Source organism: Vanacampus margaritifer, chromosome 17 (genome assembly GCF_051991255.1).
Source record: "Vanacampus margaritifer isolate UIUO_Vmar chromosome 17, RoL_Vmar_1.0, whole genome shotgun sequence".
NCBI lineage: Eukaryota > Metazoa > Chordata > Actinopteri > Syngnathiformes > Syngnathidae > Vanacampus > Vanacampus margaritifer.
In genome coordinates, this window is record NC_135448.1 from 17,649,074 (window position 1) to 17,666,088 (window position 17,015).

General features: G+C 43.5%; 3 protein-coding genes across 3 annotated transcripts; 2 read left to right on the forward strand and 1 right to left on the reverse strand.

The window, feature by feature from the left end:
- Positions 1-820: 820 nt before the first annotated feature.
- On the reverse strand, positions 821-8,036 carry paqr7a (progestin and adipoQ receptor family member VII, a). The gene is made up of 4 exons (XM_077547898.1): positions 7,888-8,036; positions 7,416-7,520; positions 4,072-4,203; positions 821-3,551 (listed from the first exon to the last, which is right to left on the reverse strand). The coding sequence occupies exon 4, from the start codon at positions 3,537-3,539 to the stop codon at positions 2,475-2,477; it is 1,065 nt and encodes a 354-aa protein (XP_077404024.1). The 5' UTR covers positions 3,540-3,551; positions 4,072-4,203; positions 7,416-7,520; positions 7,888-8,036; the 3' UTR covers positions 821-2,474.
- tmem222b (transmembrane protein 222b) lies at positions 6,202-8,086 on the forward strand. Its single transcript, XM_077547900.1, has 6 exons — positions 6,202-6,382; positions 6,686-6,770; positions 7,063-7,094; positions 7,162-7,258; positions 7,410-7,540; positions 7,940-8,086. The coding sequence occupies exons 1-6, from the start codon at positions 6,261-6,263 to the stop codon at positions 8,025-8,027; spliced, it is 555 nt and encodes a 184-aa protein (XP_077404026.1). The 5' UTR covers positions 6,202-6,260; the 3' UTR covers positions 8,028-8,086.
- A 4,044-nt stretch (positions 8,087-12,130) lies between these two features.
- Positions 12,131-14,369, forward strand: tpbg1b (trophoblast glycoprotein 1b). Its single transcript, XM_077547896.1, has 2 exons — positions 12,131-12,613; positions 13,514-14,369. The coding sequence occupies exons 1-2, from the start codon at positions 12,309-12,311 to the stop codon at positions 14,367-14,369; spliced, it is 1,161 nt and encodes a 386-aa protein (XP_077404022.1). The 5' UTR covers positions 12,131-12,308.
- Positions 14,370-17,015: the final 2,646 nt, after the last annotated feature.

A 17,015-nucleotide genomic window follows, 5' to 3' on the forward strand; every position in this document is an offset into this window, starting at 1 on the left:
CGTGTGGAGTTTTAGCTTCAAATTTAGGATATAAACAAAAAAAAAGACGTTTCATTTAACGTTTTTAAAAAACGCAATTAAAAATGTAAAATCAAAATGATAAATCATTGGCAACCACAAAATGAATACATAAAATTCATTTTGTTGCTGGAAATAATTCTAATAAATATAACGTATTAAAATAAATGGCATGTCTAACATAAACGATAATTACACAAATACACATTTTATTTCAGGCACGTAGATCATCTGAAAGGACCATATTTGTCTCCAATTGGCGATTTCGATATATGAAGGTCTTTACAAGGGAACTTAAGCAATTGAGACAACCAAAAATGTTTTTAGCTTCTCCAATATTTCCCAAAACACTTTGCGGGTTTGATATTGTCGTCCGTGGAACCCTAATCGGCTTTATGGACACATTATGCTGAGAGATCATGTTTAATTAACACAGTACAATCGTCTGGGGTCAGCTGCGCAATGTGGCGTGGCGTGCTGAATGCTTTGCAGTGTTTGCAGCGTCATTAAGTGCGGAGTTTAATTGGGGCGGATTTATTGCTGAGGATAAGCGGGATCTCTTCACATTCGTTTGCTGTGAGTCACACGCAAGGAATGTTGCTGAGAGTCCTATACAGCCACACCCAAAAAAAAAATAAAAATAAATCAATGTTAAAAAAAAAAAAAGGGTGGAGGGGAGTGTTAATCTGCGCATCCATTGCTGCAGCTCTGCTTAGCTTAGTAGCTATCAGTAAAGTAAATTACAGAAAATTACATCAAAATCCAGCTCACAGACACATTCGGAGAAATAAGAAGATCAAAATAGCTTTAATTAGTAGTTTATTTGACACTTGATGGTTGGGAAGGCCCTCCAGAGACCCAGGACATTAAAATTCCCAAACATTTCACTTTTAAGAGGTGTTCAACCTAGCATTAAAACAGTATAAAAACATCCCCTTTCTGACCAATTTATTCTCTTACAAATCAATGCCCCACATATTGTTTCCCTCAAGTACAAAAGGAGGCAATCTCTCAGCACCGAGGACACGTTGGCCTTATTTGCCCACCGTGTCAATCGAGGGCACTCATTCACTCAATCCCGGGAGCGTCAATACATTGCGCGTTCCACATGCAAATGAAAGGCTGAGATCTTTAAAAAGCTGCCATGGAGACCGAACAAGCGGTGCTGGACCTCCGTGGTGAGTCCGGCCAATCGGCTGCGCGCTTCCCGTGTGCTGCATATGAATATCGCAATAGCATTTCCCCCCTCAAGGATGACTAAAGAACTGCAAATAAAAGAGACATTAGGCTTCACTTTTGCTTGCAGTAAATTCACTGTCGTATAGTAAAAGTGCAAGTCGATTTTTTTTTTCTCGAATAGGAAATTATGCAAAAGTGAATTTCATCATTCTCAGGTCAAAACTGTCACTCTAGAAAAAGTATAAAGATCAAACTGAAATGAAGTAAAACTATTCAACCTTTGCAAATGATGTTTTTAGCCATTAGCATCATGCTAATTCAGCTAAATAAAGGCCCATTGACCCTAAAAAAAATAATCATTTTTATTCCAAAAATCTATTTTTGAGTTCACTGACACAACAAACTCACTTAGTAGCAACCATTGCAGTTAGAAAGAAAAAAAACATGCTACTTCCAGGAATACGGGAAAACTAACACACTCGTCTCAACTTTTGGCGCTTTCCATATTTTTTTTGTGGGGGGTGGGGGTGGTGGGGGGCTGTGTGAGGGCAAAACACCAAGCTGGATGGGTTTCATGGAAACAACACAACACGAGAGACTGGTTTGGGCTCTTACGCAACACTTTTGTTGTCACTGAAAAAGATCGGGGCTGACCCGACACCAGGGGCTCGCCTACACGTAAGCTATATTATTTCAAAAAACAAAGATGGCTGCTGGCAGCGAGTGCAGTGTTGATTTTTTTTTAAGGCACATTCAGTGGATTTTTCTACATTAAAAAACAACATGTTACACGACAATATAACGGCACTTGTGTTCACCCAAACGGCCACACGATTGTCAATAAGACACGTCTTGTGAAATCCCTTTTTTTCATTCAAGTCAAAATGACACCTCCCATTATATTAATGCACAAAACAAAACAAATATGAATAAACGTGCTAATGAGTCCCAAGTGCTTGATGTTGTACCGTTACACTAAATTGTCACATTTACAACCTGGCTGTCGCCACTATCTAGTGATCATTTTGACAATGAAAAGTTAATTCATGATTATGTTTAGGAAATAATACAAAAGGTAACGCGACACATATTTAGTTGAGCTCCATTACAAGCGAGGTTTAAGATAAGCAAAGTGTGTGGAGATGTGTAAAACTATAAAAATCTTTTCACGAGCGGGTCGGAAGCGTATCGTGGGTTTACATGTTGCACTCTTGTCTTGGATCTCATTTTGCAGTAGTACTGTCGGTATCAGTGCATGTAACTCATTCCTTCCTGTTTCACTTGCACTTGACCTGGCGGTCCAGCAGCAGTTTGGCTTTCCTCAACATGAACGCGGCGATGGACAAGCACACGAGCAGCGTCAGCCCGTAGAGGCCGAGCAAGAGCGCCGCCTCGTCCCCGGCGTGGAGCGGCGCGTACACCTGTCGCCGCCTGCTGTAGTCCAGGTACGAGGCGTGGATCTGGCACATGGTGCAGCAGGAAAGCAGAACGTGGAACAGCTGGTGGCCCTGACCCAGGAATTCGCAACCTCCCGGCCAGCAGCGCTCCAGCACGGGGAAGGCGAAGAAGACGGCGCAGCCCAGGAAGAAGGCGATGTGGCTCAGGTGGTACGTAAAGACCGGGTCGCTGTCGGCGTCGCTGAGGAGGAGTCTGTGCACCACGGGGCTGATGTCCCACATGTAGGCGATGGTGGACGGCGCCACCTGGCCCACCTTGCGCACCCAAGGCGGAAGGGTGTGGTTCCGGTACTTGCCGTAGCAGCAGCCTAAACATGAGAGCCAGCTGAGGAACGCCGCCACGGGCATGAAAATGGCGCCGGCACGCCGGTGGAAGCCTTCCTCGGCCGCGTAGTAGTAGTGCACCACTGCGCTGCCGTACTGATACTGCGCCACGCCCACGTAGTCCAGGAAGAAGAAGGCGTAGTGGCACAGCTCCGACTTGCCGCCCAGGAGGTGTGCCGCTACGCTCCACGCCGTGTAGTTAAGCGCAGACAGGATGAGGATCAGCAGCGGCCACGCGTGGCGGTCCCGCGCCAAATCCACCGTCTCCGCCACGTGCCTCATCTTGGCCAGGAGAACCAGGAAGGCCAGCAGGTGCGTCCAGATGTTGATGGTCTCGTTGTGGCGGCGGAAGGCTGACAGGAAGTAGTAGCGCCAACATTGGTGGAGCGGCCGGTAGCCGACGTGGACGTAGCGCTCGCGGAAGAAGTGGGGCACCTCGGTGTCGCGCACGGTGCCGGGCATGGATGGAGACGCCTCGGAGGTCAGCAGACGGGGGACCTGCTTGATGTGTTGCAAGCTGATGAAGAGGCGTCCGATTCGCTCCATCACGATGGTCGTCATGGTAGCGGGACGCTGCGGACAATTACGGGAATTATGAGAATTTACTTTGTATCTTAAGATCCATCAATGATGATTTACAAATTTAAGAGCCAAACAGAGTGGCATATTTATATCTTAAAACTTTCATTGTTGAGGTGTACCTTATGATGTAGCTGATGAGTGCATATTATACTGTGATGTTTAAATGCTGGTCAAAACTCATTTTGTTAAAACAAAAAAAAAACTTGGTTCTGTCTGCGACCTGTGAATGACGTCACGCTGTCTCCAGCCCATTTAAGACAGAAGATGGATCTCCATTCACAATACAACATTAATTATTTTACCTTAAAGTCAAGCCGAAATACCTTTGCCAAGTTATTGTATAATTGTGAGAATGGAAAAAAACAGAAAACCGAAGCACTCTTATCTGACATCGTGAATCCATGAGTGGCGAAGAAGTTGAGGAAAGTTGTTTCTTTCATACTTTTTGCTGTTATGGAGGTGTAAACGTTCCCAAATACGTTCGTTTGATGTTAAGGAGTTTTTTTCTCACCGTGTCGGTTGTCTTTTTTCACAAAAAGCCTCCGCGCGTCAGTCCTCGCCCAGATGAGAAATATGCAACAGGCGAGGAGGGCGGTGTGAAGTTATCAGACGGAAGTGAACCGGAAAATCAGGCGGACGTTGCCTAAAAAAATAAAAGTATCCGTTTAAAAAAATTAAAGTGTAGCACTAGCAGACTAAGAGAGTTGTTCGCATGGCCAGCATTGTAGTCGTTTAACGCACGTATCGTATAATAGTGTACCACCTCATTCATCGATGGGGAAAATGAGGACTCTGACCCAGTCTGACGTTCTAATTGTGATTGTTGTTTTTTTGTCACAAGACCTTTTACTTTGAAAAAAGTAAGTGACAGCATCCGGGAATCTAAAACAAATATCCATCCATCCATTATCTGAATCGTTTATCCTGACATATTTCGCGGATTAGTGTGTGTGCGCGCTGCAGTCATACGAACCGTTTTTCATTTTGTGTCTCGTGCTATATACTCTTTTCGTTTTAGAGAAAACAAAAATTTAACTCTAAAATGAAGCAGTTATCTTGACAGGCCACCGGGTGGCGCTAGTATGAAAAAAAACGCCGTACAACAAGCGGAATAATTTCGTTGGCTTTGATTGGTGGACGTCACCTGCAGCTCATTTGGAGACAGTTGTTTTTGTTTTTAATTAAACTCACAACAAATACAATACAAACAATTAAAGCACCGCATAATGTTACAATCAAGTCAATTGTTTTCTGACCATTTTGAAATTCACTGCCGCCACCCACCACAGTAAAGTAAAACAAACGAACAGTAAAGAACAGCATGATTATTTCTTCTTAATATGATCTGTCCCCTTTCTATCCCCAAATGCGTTGCTTTCCCACAAACAATCAGACAGTTGGCATTTCTCTAGGACTACGTGAGAAAAGGACAACACGTCGCGGTACATCTCCAGCCTCTAATTGGCTGCACTCACATCACGTGAAGGCGACATTTGGCCGGTAGAATTCCCAGAGCTCGCCCGCCACCAGTGTGACTTTTCTTATTAATGCCCTCCTCTTCTTTTTTTGCTGAGCACTTTGTTTTGGCTTTCCATGTACAATATATGGCCTGTCACCTCTAATGGGAGCTGGGATGGAGCGCAGAAGGCCCATGGGGGAGTCCTTGGGCTGGCCTTTTGTTTGCAGATAACGCTTCACTTGCAACTTTATAGCTACACTAATAGTGAGATAGTGTTTGTGCTGTATTTGGGGGATAAAACGTAGATAATATCCACTTGTGCAGTGCTTTGAATTGTCAAAAGTGATACATGGCACCCTAAAAATAATTAGCTTTTATTTCTATGTTTTATTTAGTGGACAAAAATGTGAAGAAATGTTAGCTTCTACTGTAAAATAACTCAAAACACTCACAACTCGAATCATATTTTCTCTTTGTTTTGGAAATTCCATTAATCCGTTCCAAGTCCCTAAAAATCAGCAACACAAATTTATGTAATGTGTTTTTGAATAAGAAAAATAGCACTTTACAAGTTTGTACTTTATAAAACTAAGACTAATAACAATTAAATATAATGTAAAAAATTTAAACATTTTGTGCATGATGATTTTTCATGGTTTACTTTTTGCCCTGCTCCTCCTAGTATGCACATTGTCCACAAGGAGACAGTATAATACATAGAAAAATACTGTACGTAAATGTATTTTATTTAAACTATTATTTTCTTCTTTAAGCTTGCCTTTCTTATGCTACATGCCTATTAAAGTCTGAAATAAAATAAATATTTGTATGAAAAACACTTGTAGGTCGTAAATTTAAAACCAAACGAAAAGAGTAAAAGCAAATTAGTTGGAGGTTGGAGCTATATGGTTAAAAAAGAAAAGAAAAAAGGGAATAAAAAGCAAGCTCCGTCCAGTTTTGGTGATTTGTATCAAAATAAGATTATATACATACATAACACACGGTATCGCTACTTTTGCGCCTCTAATCACCGGTAACTGTTTCCATATATATATTTTATCATAATTTAGTCATTGTTTTTGTGCGAATATCACGTTTACGCTGACGGCAAACACGTTGTGCTTTTATTTTGAACTTCAAACCGAAGTTTAGCTCTCCTTGCGTTTGTCTTGCTTGGCGAAATAGCAGCGGGACGTGACGTAGGGTTTCTCTGGAAGTTGATTTCGCCCCCCCAGCATACTATGGCCGATTCAACAGAGAAGGCGGAAACCATGAAGAACTATCACATAGCCTCGGAAAAGATTAACCCGCTGGCCGGTCGCTTCCCCCATTGTATCGTGTGGACGCCCATCCCCGTGTTGTCGTGAGTTAAGACAGTCAGCTCTAGCTCACCGCGCTGTGGTTCTCAGCTTCTTTTGGGCAAAAATACCCGGATGTAGGGCTATGCGAAGTGACAGCTTCGTTAGCTTAGCAAGCTAGCTGTCAACCGGACCGTGTTGCCGATTTCATAGTAACAAAATAATGCATGTAAAGCCTTGATACAGTATTTTCAATAAAAGTTCACACGTAAAGCTTAACGTGGTGTTTTTCAATCGCATCAATCTGTCTAAATACTACATTATGTATTTATTATTGCATAATTTGACTATTTTCTTTGTCTTGCCAGATGGTTGTTTCCAATTATTGGGCACATGGGCATCTGCACTTCCACTGGAGTCATCCGAGACTTTGCCGGACCCTATTTTGTCTCCGTGAGTCATTTCATCTCATTTTGAACGCATCTCAAATTGGCAGCACAGTGAACTCCTTCTCATCCTCTTATCCCCTGAAATTATTCCTTTTTTTTTTTGCGTAGGCACAAATAGAAGCTTATTATTTACTGCATCATCTTTGGCTGCAATTTAAAGTGCTACAAAACTTGATGTTATTTACATTATATTCCTCAAATAAAGCACAAGCACATTACTGGTGTCGATATAAACTTGCGATTGAAGCGTTATCTTATAGCAACTGACTCAAGTAAGCTTTTCTTTTGCCACGCAGGAGGACAACATGGCTTTCGGGAAACCAACAAAGTGAGTAAATCCGACGTTTTTCTTCTTCTGTAAACGAGGCTTGACCCGCGTTCATTTGTCACCGGAGGTACTGGATGCTGGACGTGAGCAAAGTCTACGCCAGCGGCTCGAGCGCTTGGGACATCGCCGTGCACGACGCTTCGGAGGAGTACAAGCACAGGATGGTACGTTATTTTAGTTTGTTATTTACAGTAGATCAGTGAAAGTCAAACTTTTCTGTGGGGGAAAAAAAAACTGCTAAATGAATACAACAAATATAAGATTCCTGATGTGAAGCACCGAGCGTAAGACATTTGGCGTGTGTGTTCTTTCAAGCACAACCTGTGTTGTGACAACTGCCACTCGCACGTGGCCATGGCGCTCAACCTGATGCTTTACGACAACAGCACGTCCTGGAACATGGTCAAGCTCTGCCTCCTGGTGCTCCTGCACGGAAAACACGTCAGGTACGGTAATGCCCACTTTTTTTATAACTTCACCAACAGAGAGAAAGAAAAAAAAAAATCACTGTCATTTTGTCAAAATACACATTTTAGCAAGTTGGTTGCTTGATGACATCACCAAAAAATAAAATCAAAATTCCAGTATAGCATCACAAATGATATTTACAGCAAGGACCGCTAACAAAAAAAAAAAAAAAATATATATATATATATATATATATATATATATATATATATATATATATTTATTATTATTATTTTTTTTTACTTGGAGCAAATGTGGTGCTCGGTCAAATCTTATTAAAAGCACCAACGTTCATTTTAAAGAGCACAATCGACTGTAGGGGTACCTAATGAAGTGTCTCGAGATGTATTGATCCTCCTTTGGATTTTGCTTCCCAGCTGCGCCGGCTTCCTGAAGACGTGGCTTCCTTTCCTCACGCTGCTGGGCGTCATCGTGACGGTGGCGCTCGCCATCAACCTCCGGTGACCTCCCCCAAGGAATTGTCGGGAAACAACGCCGAGGCCTTTTTTTTTTTTGTCAAAAAGAGACTGGGAAAACAAAACCTTTAAAAGAGACGCGACGCCGGAATGAATGTCTCTCACATGTACACACCTCCGCCACTGCCACGCACCACACAAACAATATACAACAATAATCTCTTTTTAGGAAAACCTGCCGTTTAGTATCACAATTCAGTCAGCACTTCCTGTTTGCACAGTTTTGATTTTTTTTTTTTTTTTTTTCGCAATTAAAACTGCCATTGCTGCCTCAGGGGGGGGGGGGGAATGTCGTCATGCTGTTAAAGCGAAAGTCGACTCAAAGAGTTTAAAAAGTTTGCCAAAAGTGAGGGACGAAGGACGAGACTACTACCGTGGACCCGTTATATCACTTTAAGGAAATAAAAAAAAAAAGACTCGCTTGGCACCTTTGTTTCAATCTCCCAATGTAAATGGCGGCTTTGCAGATGGTATGGAAGACTTTTTATTTTGTACAAAATCAGAATATGACACATTTGTGCGTGGCGCTTTCTGTTTTCCCAACGTCTGCTTTACAGATGCCACATGAGCTCTATTCTGCAGTGCTGATGTAATTACCTAGAAAAAAAAAACATCAGCTATCTTAGGGAAAAGTAATTGCAGCCATCTAATAATGACACCCACCTGAAAAACTATTTTAGATGAGGCATTTTGAGGTCAAGAGGACTTCATCATTAAGCTCTATTTGAGGAAATTAACATTATGAGAGCAGCCCATTTTGTTCAACTTAAGTGCTTTTTTTTTTTTTTTTTTTTTTTTTTTGGGACAGCCTTTACTTTCCCTGTGTTATTTTTGCCCCACTAATTGCACATGATGGCCGTCACTCCACCTCAGTTGCCATGGTTGTGGTTAGCACATCCAAATCCCCCCATTGTTCCCGATCAAATAGCTCCTTAAGCCCCCCCGCCCCCCCCCCTCGCTTGGGAAGCAGCAGGTAGTCAGGATGGCTCAGGTTTTCACGCCCGAAGAGCCCAAACCCCCACTAACACACACACACCATGCCTGATGAGTGTCACTCCTGCTGTTTTCCACATATGTACTTCAAAGTCGGCCAGCATCGTCGTCGTCGCCGCTTGGCAGTGCTGCGAAAAAAAATAACAGCGCTAAGGCTAACAGCTAACGTAGAAGTCTACATCGTCACTCCTTGTTGAACAGCCCCAATACTTGACACCAGTCGCAAACAATCCAAAAGTCAAATCCTGCTAACTTGCTAGCCAGGTAGCATCATCAGCTAATTTAGCTGTCACTCAGAAGCTAACAGAAGTCTACTTCTTCACTTGTCTCGGCGCAAACATTCCAAACAGACTCAAATGTATGAAACCAGTCGGAAATTATCCAAACTTAAAAGTTTCAATCCTGCTAACTAGCGAGCCAACTGACATAACATCCTCGCTCAGTGCTCAGCTAACACGATAAGCTAACACAGAGGTCTACATTTTCGCTAAATGCTAACACTTCAAACAGATGGACTCAAATGTACGACATCACTCGGAAATGATCCAAACTCAAGTCTTTTTTCGTCGCAAAAAGTTGCTCGGTCCTGCTAACTAGCGAGCCAGCTAACATGACAAGTTAACATAGCGGTCAACATCTTCACTCAGTGCTCCTTTGTGAGCCGGCTAACATGATAAGCTAACAATTTCACCGAATGCTAACATTCCAAACAGATGGACTCAAATGTATGACACCAGTCGAAAATAATCCAAATTTAAAAGTTTCAATCCTGCTAACAAGCGAGCCAGCTGACATGACAAGTAACATCTTCGCTCAGTGCTCCTTTGCGAGCCAGCTAACACGATAAGCTAACACAGATTTCTACATTTTCGCTAAATGCTAACATTTCGAACAGATGGACTCAAATGTACGACATCACTCGGAAATGATCCAAACTCAAGTCTTTTTTCGTCGCAAAAAGTTGCTCGGTCCTGCTAACTAGCGAGCCAGCTAACATGACAAGTTAACATAGCGGTCAACATCTTCAATCAGTGCTCCTTTGTGAGCCGGCTAACATGATAAGCTAACAATTTCACTGAATGCTAACATTTCAAACAGATGGACTCAAATGTACGACATCACTCGGAAATGATCCAAACTCAAGTCTTTTCGTCGCAAAAAGTTGCTCGGTCCTGCTAACTAGCGAGCCAGCTAACATGACAAGTTAACATAGCGGTCAACATCTTCACTCAGTGCTCCTTTGTGAGCCGGCTAACATGATAAGCTAACAATTTCACCGAATGCTAACATTCCAAACAGATGGTCTCAAATGTATGACACCAGTCGCAAATGGTCCAAAAAGTTGCTCAATCATGCTAACTAGCTAGCGTGATAAGCTAACATAGCGGTCTACGTTCTATTTGATTTGGGCTCTGACATTACTCACAAAACAATTCTGTTTTGTTTTGCTTTACAACTATTAAGGCCCTCTTACGCAGTAGGGATATTGCCGCAACAGTTCAATCATATTCAAGTTTCTTTTATTCCCTTTTTTTTTTTTTTTTTTTTTTTTAAGCTATCCCACCACTGCGGTGCCTTGCGGTAACCAGGAGCCAGCAGGTCGTGGAATGCGGAGACCTGCAGCGTGAGGGGGGGGGGGGGGGGGGGGGTGCTATCAATATACGCTTAGGCCCATCCACAGGCTCCCAAACGCTCTAATCCCAAAAACAGGAACGTCGACGATAGCTCCATCTGCAGTCAAGAATGTATTTATGAACATATACTAATAAAGATGTTTATTATTGTTCAAAAAAAAAAAAGTGTTTTTCCTCATGTTTCTTGCTGATGTCTTTCTTAAAATGATTATAAATAGTCAGAATACACATTAAGGAAAAGAACCCCCCCCCATCAGTCACTGCTTTGATACTTAACCCCCCCCCCCTCCCCCGCACTCCAAAGTCTCACTCAGGGGCCCATTATTGTGCAGATGAAAGGAGGGCCCCTCGCAAGTCTGGTCTCCGAGCCCTGCAACCCCCCCCCCCCCTCCTTACCCCGCAGTGCTGCTGACCACCTGGGTGGGAAGGTGGCAAACATCCAGCCTGCGTCCAAGCCAAAAAGTCCCTGCAATGCTTTTTAAATCCACATCAAAAGCGGTCAGCGTCAAAGGGAATTTGCGGGATGAAACACGGCTGACGGGAAAGACATTTCGTAGATTCATGGGATTTAATCTATAGGGGGGAAAAAAAAAAAACATTACTTGCCATCGATTTATAACGTTCGTCTCAATCTGATCGTTTTGGAAGAACTTGAAAAGTTCAAAATTTATGTCTTATGTTGGTTGCACATTTGAAAGTAATGTAAAAAGAATTCTAATCTACGTTACGTACATATTGGGAAGCAAAATTGAATCCTTATTGGAATGAGATCGCATTTTTAGCGTCAATGTAAAAATGTAGTCGGTATTTGATCAATATTTCATATTAATTGATCCATATATTTTTTTTCTTTTCCGAATTGCACATAAAAAATAAATTAAAAAAATATTCTCCGGATCTCATCCAGATTGGACATTCAGCCAAATTTCATCCTCATCTGATCTAGATCAGACTTTTAGCATTTTTGTAGTACAAGGTCTTGGCAGCAATACATAAATTGTATCCAGTATTGATCCAAAATGGCACTTTTAGCAAATTTAAAAAATATTCTCCGGCTCTAATCCAGATTAGACATTCAGCAAAATTTAATCCTCATCTGATCTAGACTTTTAGCATTTATTTAAAAGTGTAATCTGGATTTGATCAAGATTGCACATTTGTCTGCTTTAAATTTAATCCCGATCCAATCCAGATCCAAAGTTGCTGTTACTTTGGGCAGCAGGTCAATGGAAACGTCATGTTTGGAAACTGACCACATTTGGACACATTTTAAACAAGCATTCCTTTAAAAAGAATAGCAGTGTTGCGTCTACCGACCCTCTGGATCCGGACCCGCCCCCCGAACTTCAAGCTCCTCCCCTCGGATGCGTGCGCGATGCTCTTATTTCCCCCCCCCCCGTTCTTTTCTTAACTTGATTTGTTTGCAAAGAAGCGACGCCCTCTTTCCTTTCACTTGCAAAGGACCCCCACCACCACACACACACACACACACACACACACTTACCCCACGACCCCCCACTCGCGGCTGCTGGTGTCCGCATGGAAGCGCTCGGCTCCGCACTCGAGGCGCGCCGCCACCCGGGACAGCAGCCGGCGGCGATGTGATCCTTCTCCACTTCTTCATTCTTTGTTTCCTGCCAAACATGCCGGACCCGAGCCACAGTCGCCTCCTCCGCCGCGCGCCGCTTTTGCTCCTCCTGCTGCTGCTCCTGCTGCTGGACTCGGTTTACGCACCGGCGGCCCCGGCGTCCTCCTGCCCGCCGGGCTGCGAGTGCTCCGAGGCGGCGCACACGGTCAAGTGCGTGGCCAAGGACCTCCGCAGCGTCCCGGTCGGCATCCCCGGATACACCCGGAACCTTTTCATCACCGGCAACCAGATCATGCGCATCGGACCCGACTCCTTCAAGGGCCTCGAGAATGTCACCAACCTTTCACTCACCAATAACAGGTGAACGTTTATCTATCGATCTATCTATCTGCTAATGTGTAATAACTTTTTTTTTTTAAGTCATTCAATTTTGAATTCTTATTTTATCTTTTTTTTCCTTGTAGTTTCTACATATTTTTAAAGAATACCTCATTTATGTTTAAAAGTTGGAATTTTTTTTTTTTAAAGAAAAAAATATTTTAAATAATTAGCTTCATTTTTAGAAGAGTTTTCTAGTCAACTCCAAGTTATATTAAAATCATCAATAAGTATTTACTTTACCTTAAAACAACTATTTATATATATATACAGTATATATATATTTTTTTAACGTTTACATTACCATATTACATTGAATAAAAATAACATTAATTGTAAATACCTGTGAAATAATTTGATTTATTATTTTTCAATATTGCAATTAATTGTGGTATTAAATGAAGAAAAAAACATGTCAATATTTTTAATAGAAAGCGAAAACAATATTTCATCTATGAATTGATGTTATGAACCCTTCAAGTATGTCAACATTTAACTTGAAGTGATTAAATGAAATGAAAATGCTTCTATTTTTCTACATAATTATTCGTTTAATGTTGTCATTTTTAAATATGGCTACAGTTTGGTTTTTTTTTAAGGAAGAAAAAGGATGTCTGTATTATTTGACAGTTTTACAAGATTTGTTCAATACGTTTGGAGTTTCATCTTTGTCTTGACTGATCATAAATTCATGAGTGAGACCTTCTACTGGCTGGGAGACCACCTAAATAGAGAGAGAGAGAGAGAGAGAGAGAGAAACGTAATGTGAAAAGTGATCTGAATTGAATTCACTGCCACCACAAAAAGCTCTTATCTCAAATTTTTGCGAGTCAAAGCACACTTTTTTTTTTTTTTTTTTAAATCCATCTATCAACTCTCCAGGATCTCCGAGGTGGACTCGCACACCTTCTCCGGCCTGCCGAGTCTTCGCTCGCTGGACCTGAGCTCCAACCAGCTGGCCGTGGTCCACCCGGAGGCCTTCACGGTGGCCAACCAATCGCTGCGCCAGCTCAACCTGAGCCGCGCCCTCTACAACCAATCGGCTGCGCTGGACTTGGCCACGGCGCTGCGCTGGAGCGACCTGACCTCGCTGCGAGGCCTGGACCTGTCGCACAACGAGCTCATCTACTTGCCGCCGCGGATTTTCTCCCACCTGGGCGGACTTCGCCGGCTGCTGCTGGCCAACAACTCCCTGGTGGCCGTGCGGAACGCCACCCTGGCCGGCCTGGAGGCTCTGCGGGAGTTGGATCTGACGCTCAACTCGCTGAAGAACATCCCGCCGGAGGGCCTGCGCGAGCTGGACTCGCTCCCCGAGGCCGAGATCCTCCTGGGGGAGAACCCCTTCGCGTGCGCGTGCGGGATCGAACCTTTGGCCCGCTGGCTCAACCGCTCGCAAGGACGCATCCGTGACCCGGAGCAGCTGGTGTGCGCCTCCCCCGCCGCCCTGAGGAACGCCTCCCTGCTCTCGGTGGCGGGCGCCTCCGGCAGCCTGGGGTGCCGGCAAATGGGCGCCGGGGCCGACCTGGCCCTGCAGACCTCCTACGTGTTTCTGGGCCTGGTGCTGGGTCTGGTGGGCCTGGTCTTCCTCTTCGTGCTCTACCTGAACCGCAAGGGCATCAAGAAGCGCGTGTACGACATGCGCGACGCCTGCAGGGAGGTGTGGGAGGGCTACCACTACCGCTTTGAGGTGGACTCGGACCCACGCCTGTCCCAGGTGTCCTCGGGCACCGACATGTAAGACCTGAACAAAACCACAAGGTGTGGAAAATGTACAGACCTGTAAATGTTAAGCGTGCTCATGGGATTGGATGAGCCCGCCCGCACACACGTCACGTGACTCCTGCTTTCTGTCTTCCACGCCAACAGCAAGTGCCTCAAGTCCAAACACCTTAGACTGGTCGCCAGTCAATCAGGGCACCTAAAGAAGAAGAAAAGAAGAAGAAGAAAAAAAAAAAAAAATATATATATATATTTGAAAGTGATGTCTGGGTTTGACTAACATATCAAATTGGAATCGTTTCAAGCTCTTTGCATCCGGAAGGAGGATAATTCAGCACAGGCTGAGCCCCCCCCCCCTTCCAACCCCCACTTTTTTTTTTTTTCCATGAAGCCTTGCTTTGTTTCAGCGCCTTGACTTTTATTGTCACAATGATGAGAACCAGTCGCGGGGGCCGAGCCGCTTCAAAAGCCAGCGCCATCTTTTTCTGTTTAAGGAACTTTCTCCCTTCTCTTTCTTGCCATGATATGATACAGATGATTCCCAACAACGGCGGCCACATTCATTTAAGCGGGAACAACTGAAATTTCCATTTTACGGCCGTCTTTTAACGCAAGAAGGCATAAATACCTTGACATGTATGTTTGAGTTGAGGCGACAAATGACTTTATTGCCCCTCATTTTGTTGTCTTTCCGCATATTTTGGAGTAAAAGCCTCCTATTGTTTCAAGCCAAAGAATTATCCTCCTCCGCCTCTTGGCTTCTTAGCTGTTTTACTGCATGTGCAATACCACAATTAAAACACACAAAGTAGTGTTGTCTCGACAAGCCTCATTTAGTTAAAATAAAAAAATAAAAAAAATGAACTACATCCCAATTTTCAATGTGACCCAATAAAAACTGACCTGTGTTCTGGGCAAGAAAAGGTTGTAATCTTATAAGAATAACGTTGCATCTTAAGAAATGTAGCGTTACATCGCCAACTACTGGCCTGGCATACCTAATGCAGTTGCAGGTTAAAATTTGTTAGCCTAATAGCAAAAAGTGATTTGAATTTACTGTTGACAAATCAACAAAACATACAGACTTGCTAACATTTTCGTTAGATTTTTATTTTATTTTTTTTACTTTCAAATAATGACATAGGCAACTCGCTGTTAGGCTAGCGATTTTTAAACATCAATTGTTTGTACTTTTTCAATAGCTTTTTTTGTTGCGCAACCTAACGAATCTCACGTCAGCTAAACAACAAAATATAAACACTTCCTTTGGGGAGGTAACAATTAGAGGTGAACGCGGAGAAATCAATGGCGGCAGACACAAAGGTCAGCTCGGATGGCAAAGAAAACAAAAGCTTTGTGTTGACGTTTTTTCCGACCCCCCCCCCATTTCACCCTGAAAGAGGTTCGCTGATGCTCGCTCAACATTACGCCGCCGCGTAATCGGATTCCCTCACGATGACAAAGTTGAGCACTCGGCAGCCGCTTTTGTTTAAGTGTCATCATTCTTAATCATGGCCGCTGAGGCGGGGGTCCCGGGGGTAAGGGGGCGGGGGTTAATCTGCTGTTACGCAACATGCCACAGACTTGGGGGGGGTGTCAAGTAACAAAGTGCGCCACAGCCCACCCCGCGCGTCATGACTTCCCTGGGACTCATCAAGAGTGGCGTGTGCTTTTTCGAAGAGCTTGTTGCGCTTGCAGCTGGGCGGCCATGACGGGAAAGCAACCGGCGCTTCCTCCTCTTCTTCTTCTTCTTCAGCATCGGCGTCTGCAGCTCAGTAAATTAGAGCGATATGCACGTGACAGCAAAAGCATTCACATGAGCTACAGAAAAAAAAAAAAAAAGAATAAAGTTGTACAATTTGAAACCCTAACCCAGGCTTCACCTGAAATAGTTGAATTTGTGTACATTGAAAGAAAGGCCGAGTATATTATAGTCGCATGTAAGTGGCTAAAAGAGTGCGGGCGCCATTAAAGGCTTTTTCTGTGTGTGTGTGGTTGATTGTAAATGGCCTTGACCCATTTTAAAAGAAGGGACAAGAAAGCAGCAAGTGGCGGAATACTTCATCATCTGCTTCACGCGTCGATAGCTCGGCCTGGAATCGAGCGGCGCGTCTGGGAAAGACAATAGCGCACCCGAGAGAGACGCAGCCATTTTAAAGAGGCCCGCCGTCAAAGCAGTGTTTGCGAGGCATCCGTTTCCTTCAACGCGACAAAAGTTATTATTGCGCTGCACTACCGTTTGCCTCCACAATTTAACGTGAACGTGTCGTCGCTCGGCGACATTGACGGTATTGGCTAATTTGTGTTTGTGGCATCCTGGTAGCTAGCTGGCGATGTCACGTACTAACAACTGGCTAGCAAAATTGGCGCTTCAGTGCCACAGATAATAATCAAAACAACAATAATAATAATGATGATTTTTATTGTTAACATTGTCGTTATTGGTCATTTTTACTTGCTAAAAATATAGTTGTTGTTTTTTTTTGTTCCTCTCTCTTGCAGCTGTTTGCATATCAAGGAGTCTGCGCCTTCACCAGGGAGGCCTCACATGTCCCAGGAACGGGTGGAGCAAAAACCAAGTTCAAAGTATCTTTTTTTTTTTTTTTTGGAGGAATTTTTTTGTTCTTAAATACCAAATTTTTCAGTAATTTTGGAGCATGTTTTT

Bases quoted from the DNA above. Each gene is read 5' to 3' on its own strand.
- paqr7a (XM_077547898.1), bottom strand. From the start codon at position 3,539: ATGACGACCATCGTGATGGAGCGAATCGGACGCCTCTTCATCAGCTTG.
- tpbg1b (XM_077547896.1), top strand. From the start codon at position 12,309: ATGCCGGACCCGAGCCACAGTCGCCTCCTCCGCCGCGCGCCGCTTTTG. The intron at 12,614-13,513 runs GTGAACGTTTAT...TCAACTCTCCAG, and splicing joins CTTTCACTCACCAATAACAG to GATCTCCGAGGTGGACTCGC.
- tmem222b (XM_077547900.1), top strand. From the start codon at position 6,261: ATGGCCGATTCAACAGAGAAGGCGGAAACCATGAAGAACTATCACATA. The intron at 7,095-7,161 runs GTGAGTAAATCC...TTGTCACCGGAG, and splicing joins GCTTTCGGGAAACCAACAAA to GTACTGGATGCTGGACGTGA. The intron at 7,259-7,409 runs GTACGTTATTTT...TGTTCTTTCAAG, and splicing joins AGGAGTACAAGCACAGGATG to CACAACCTGTGTTGTGACAA.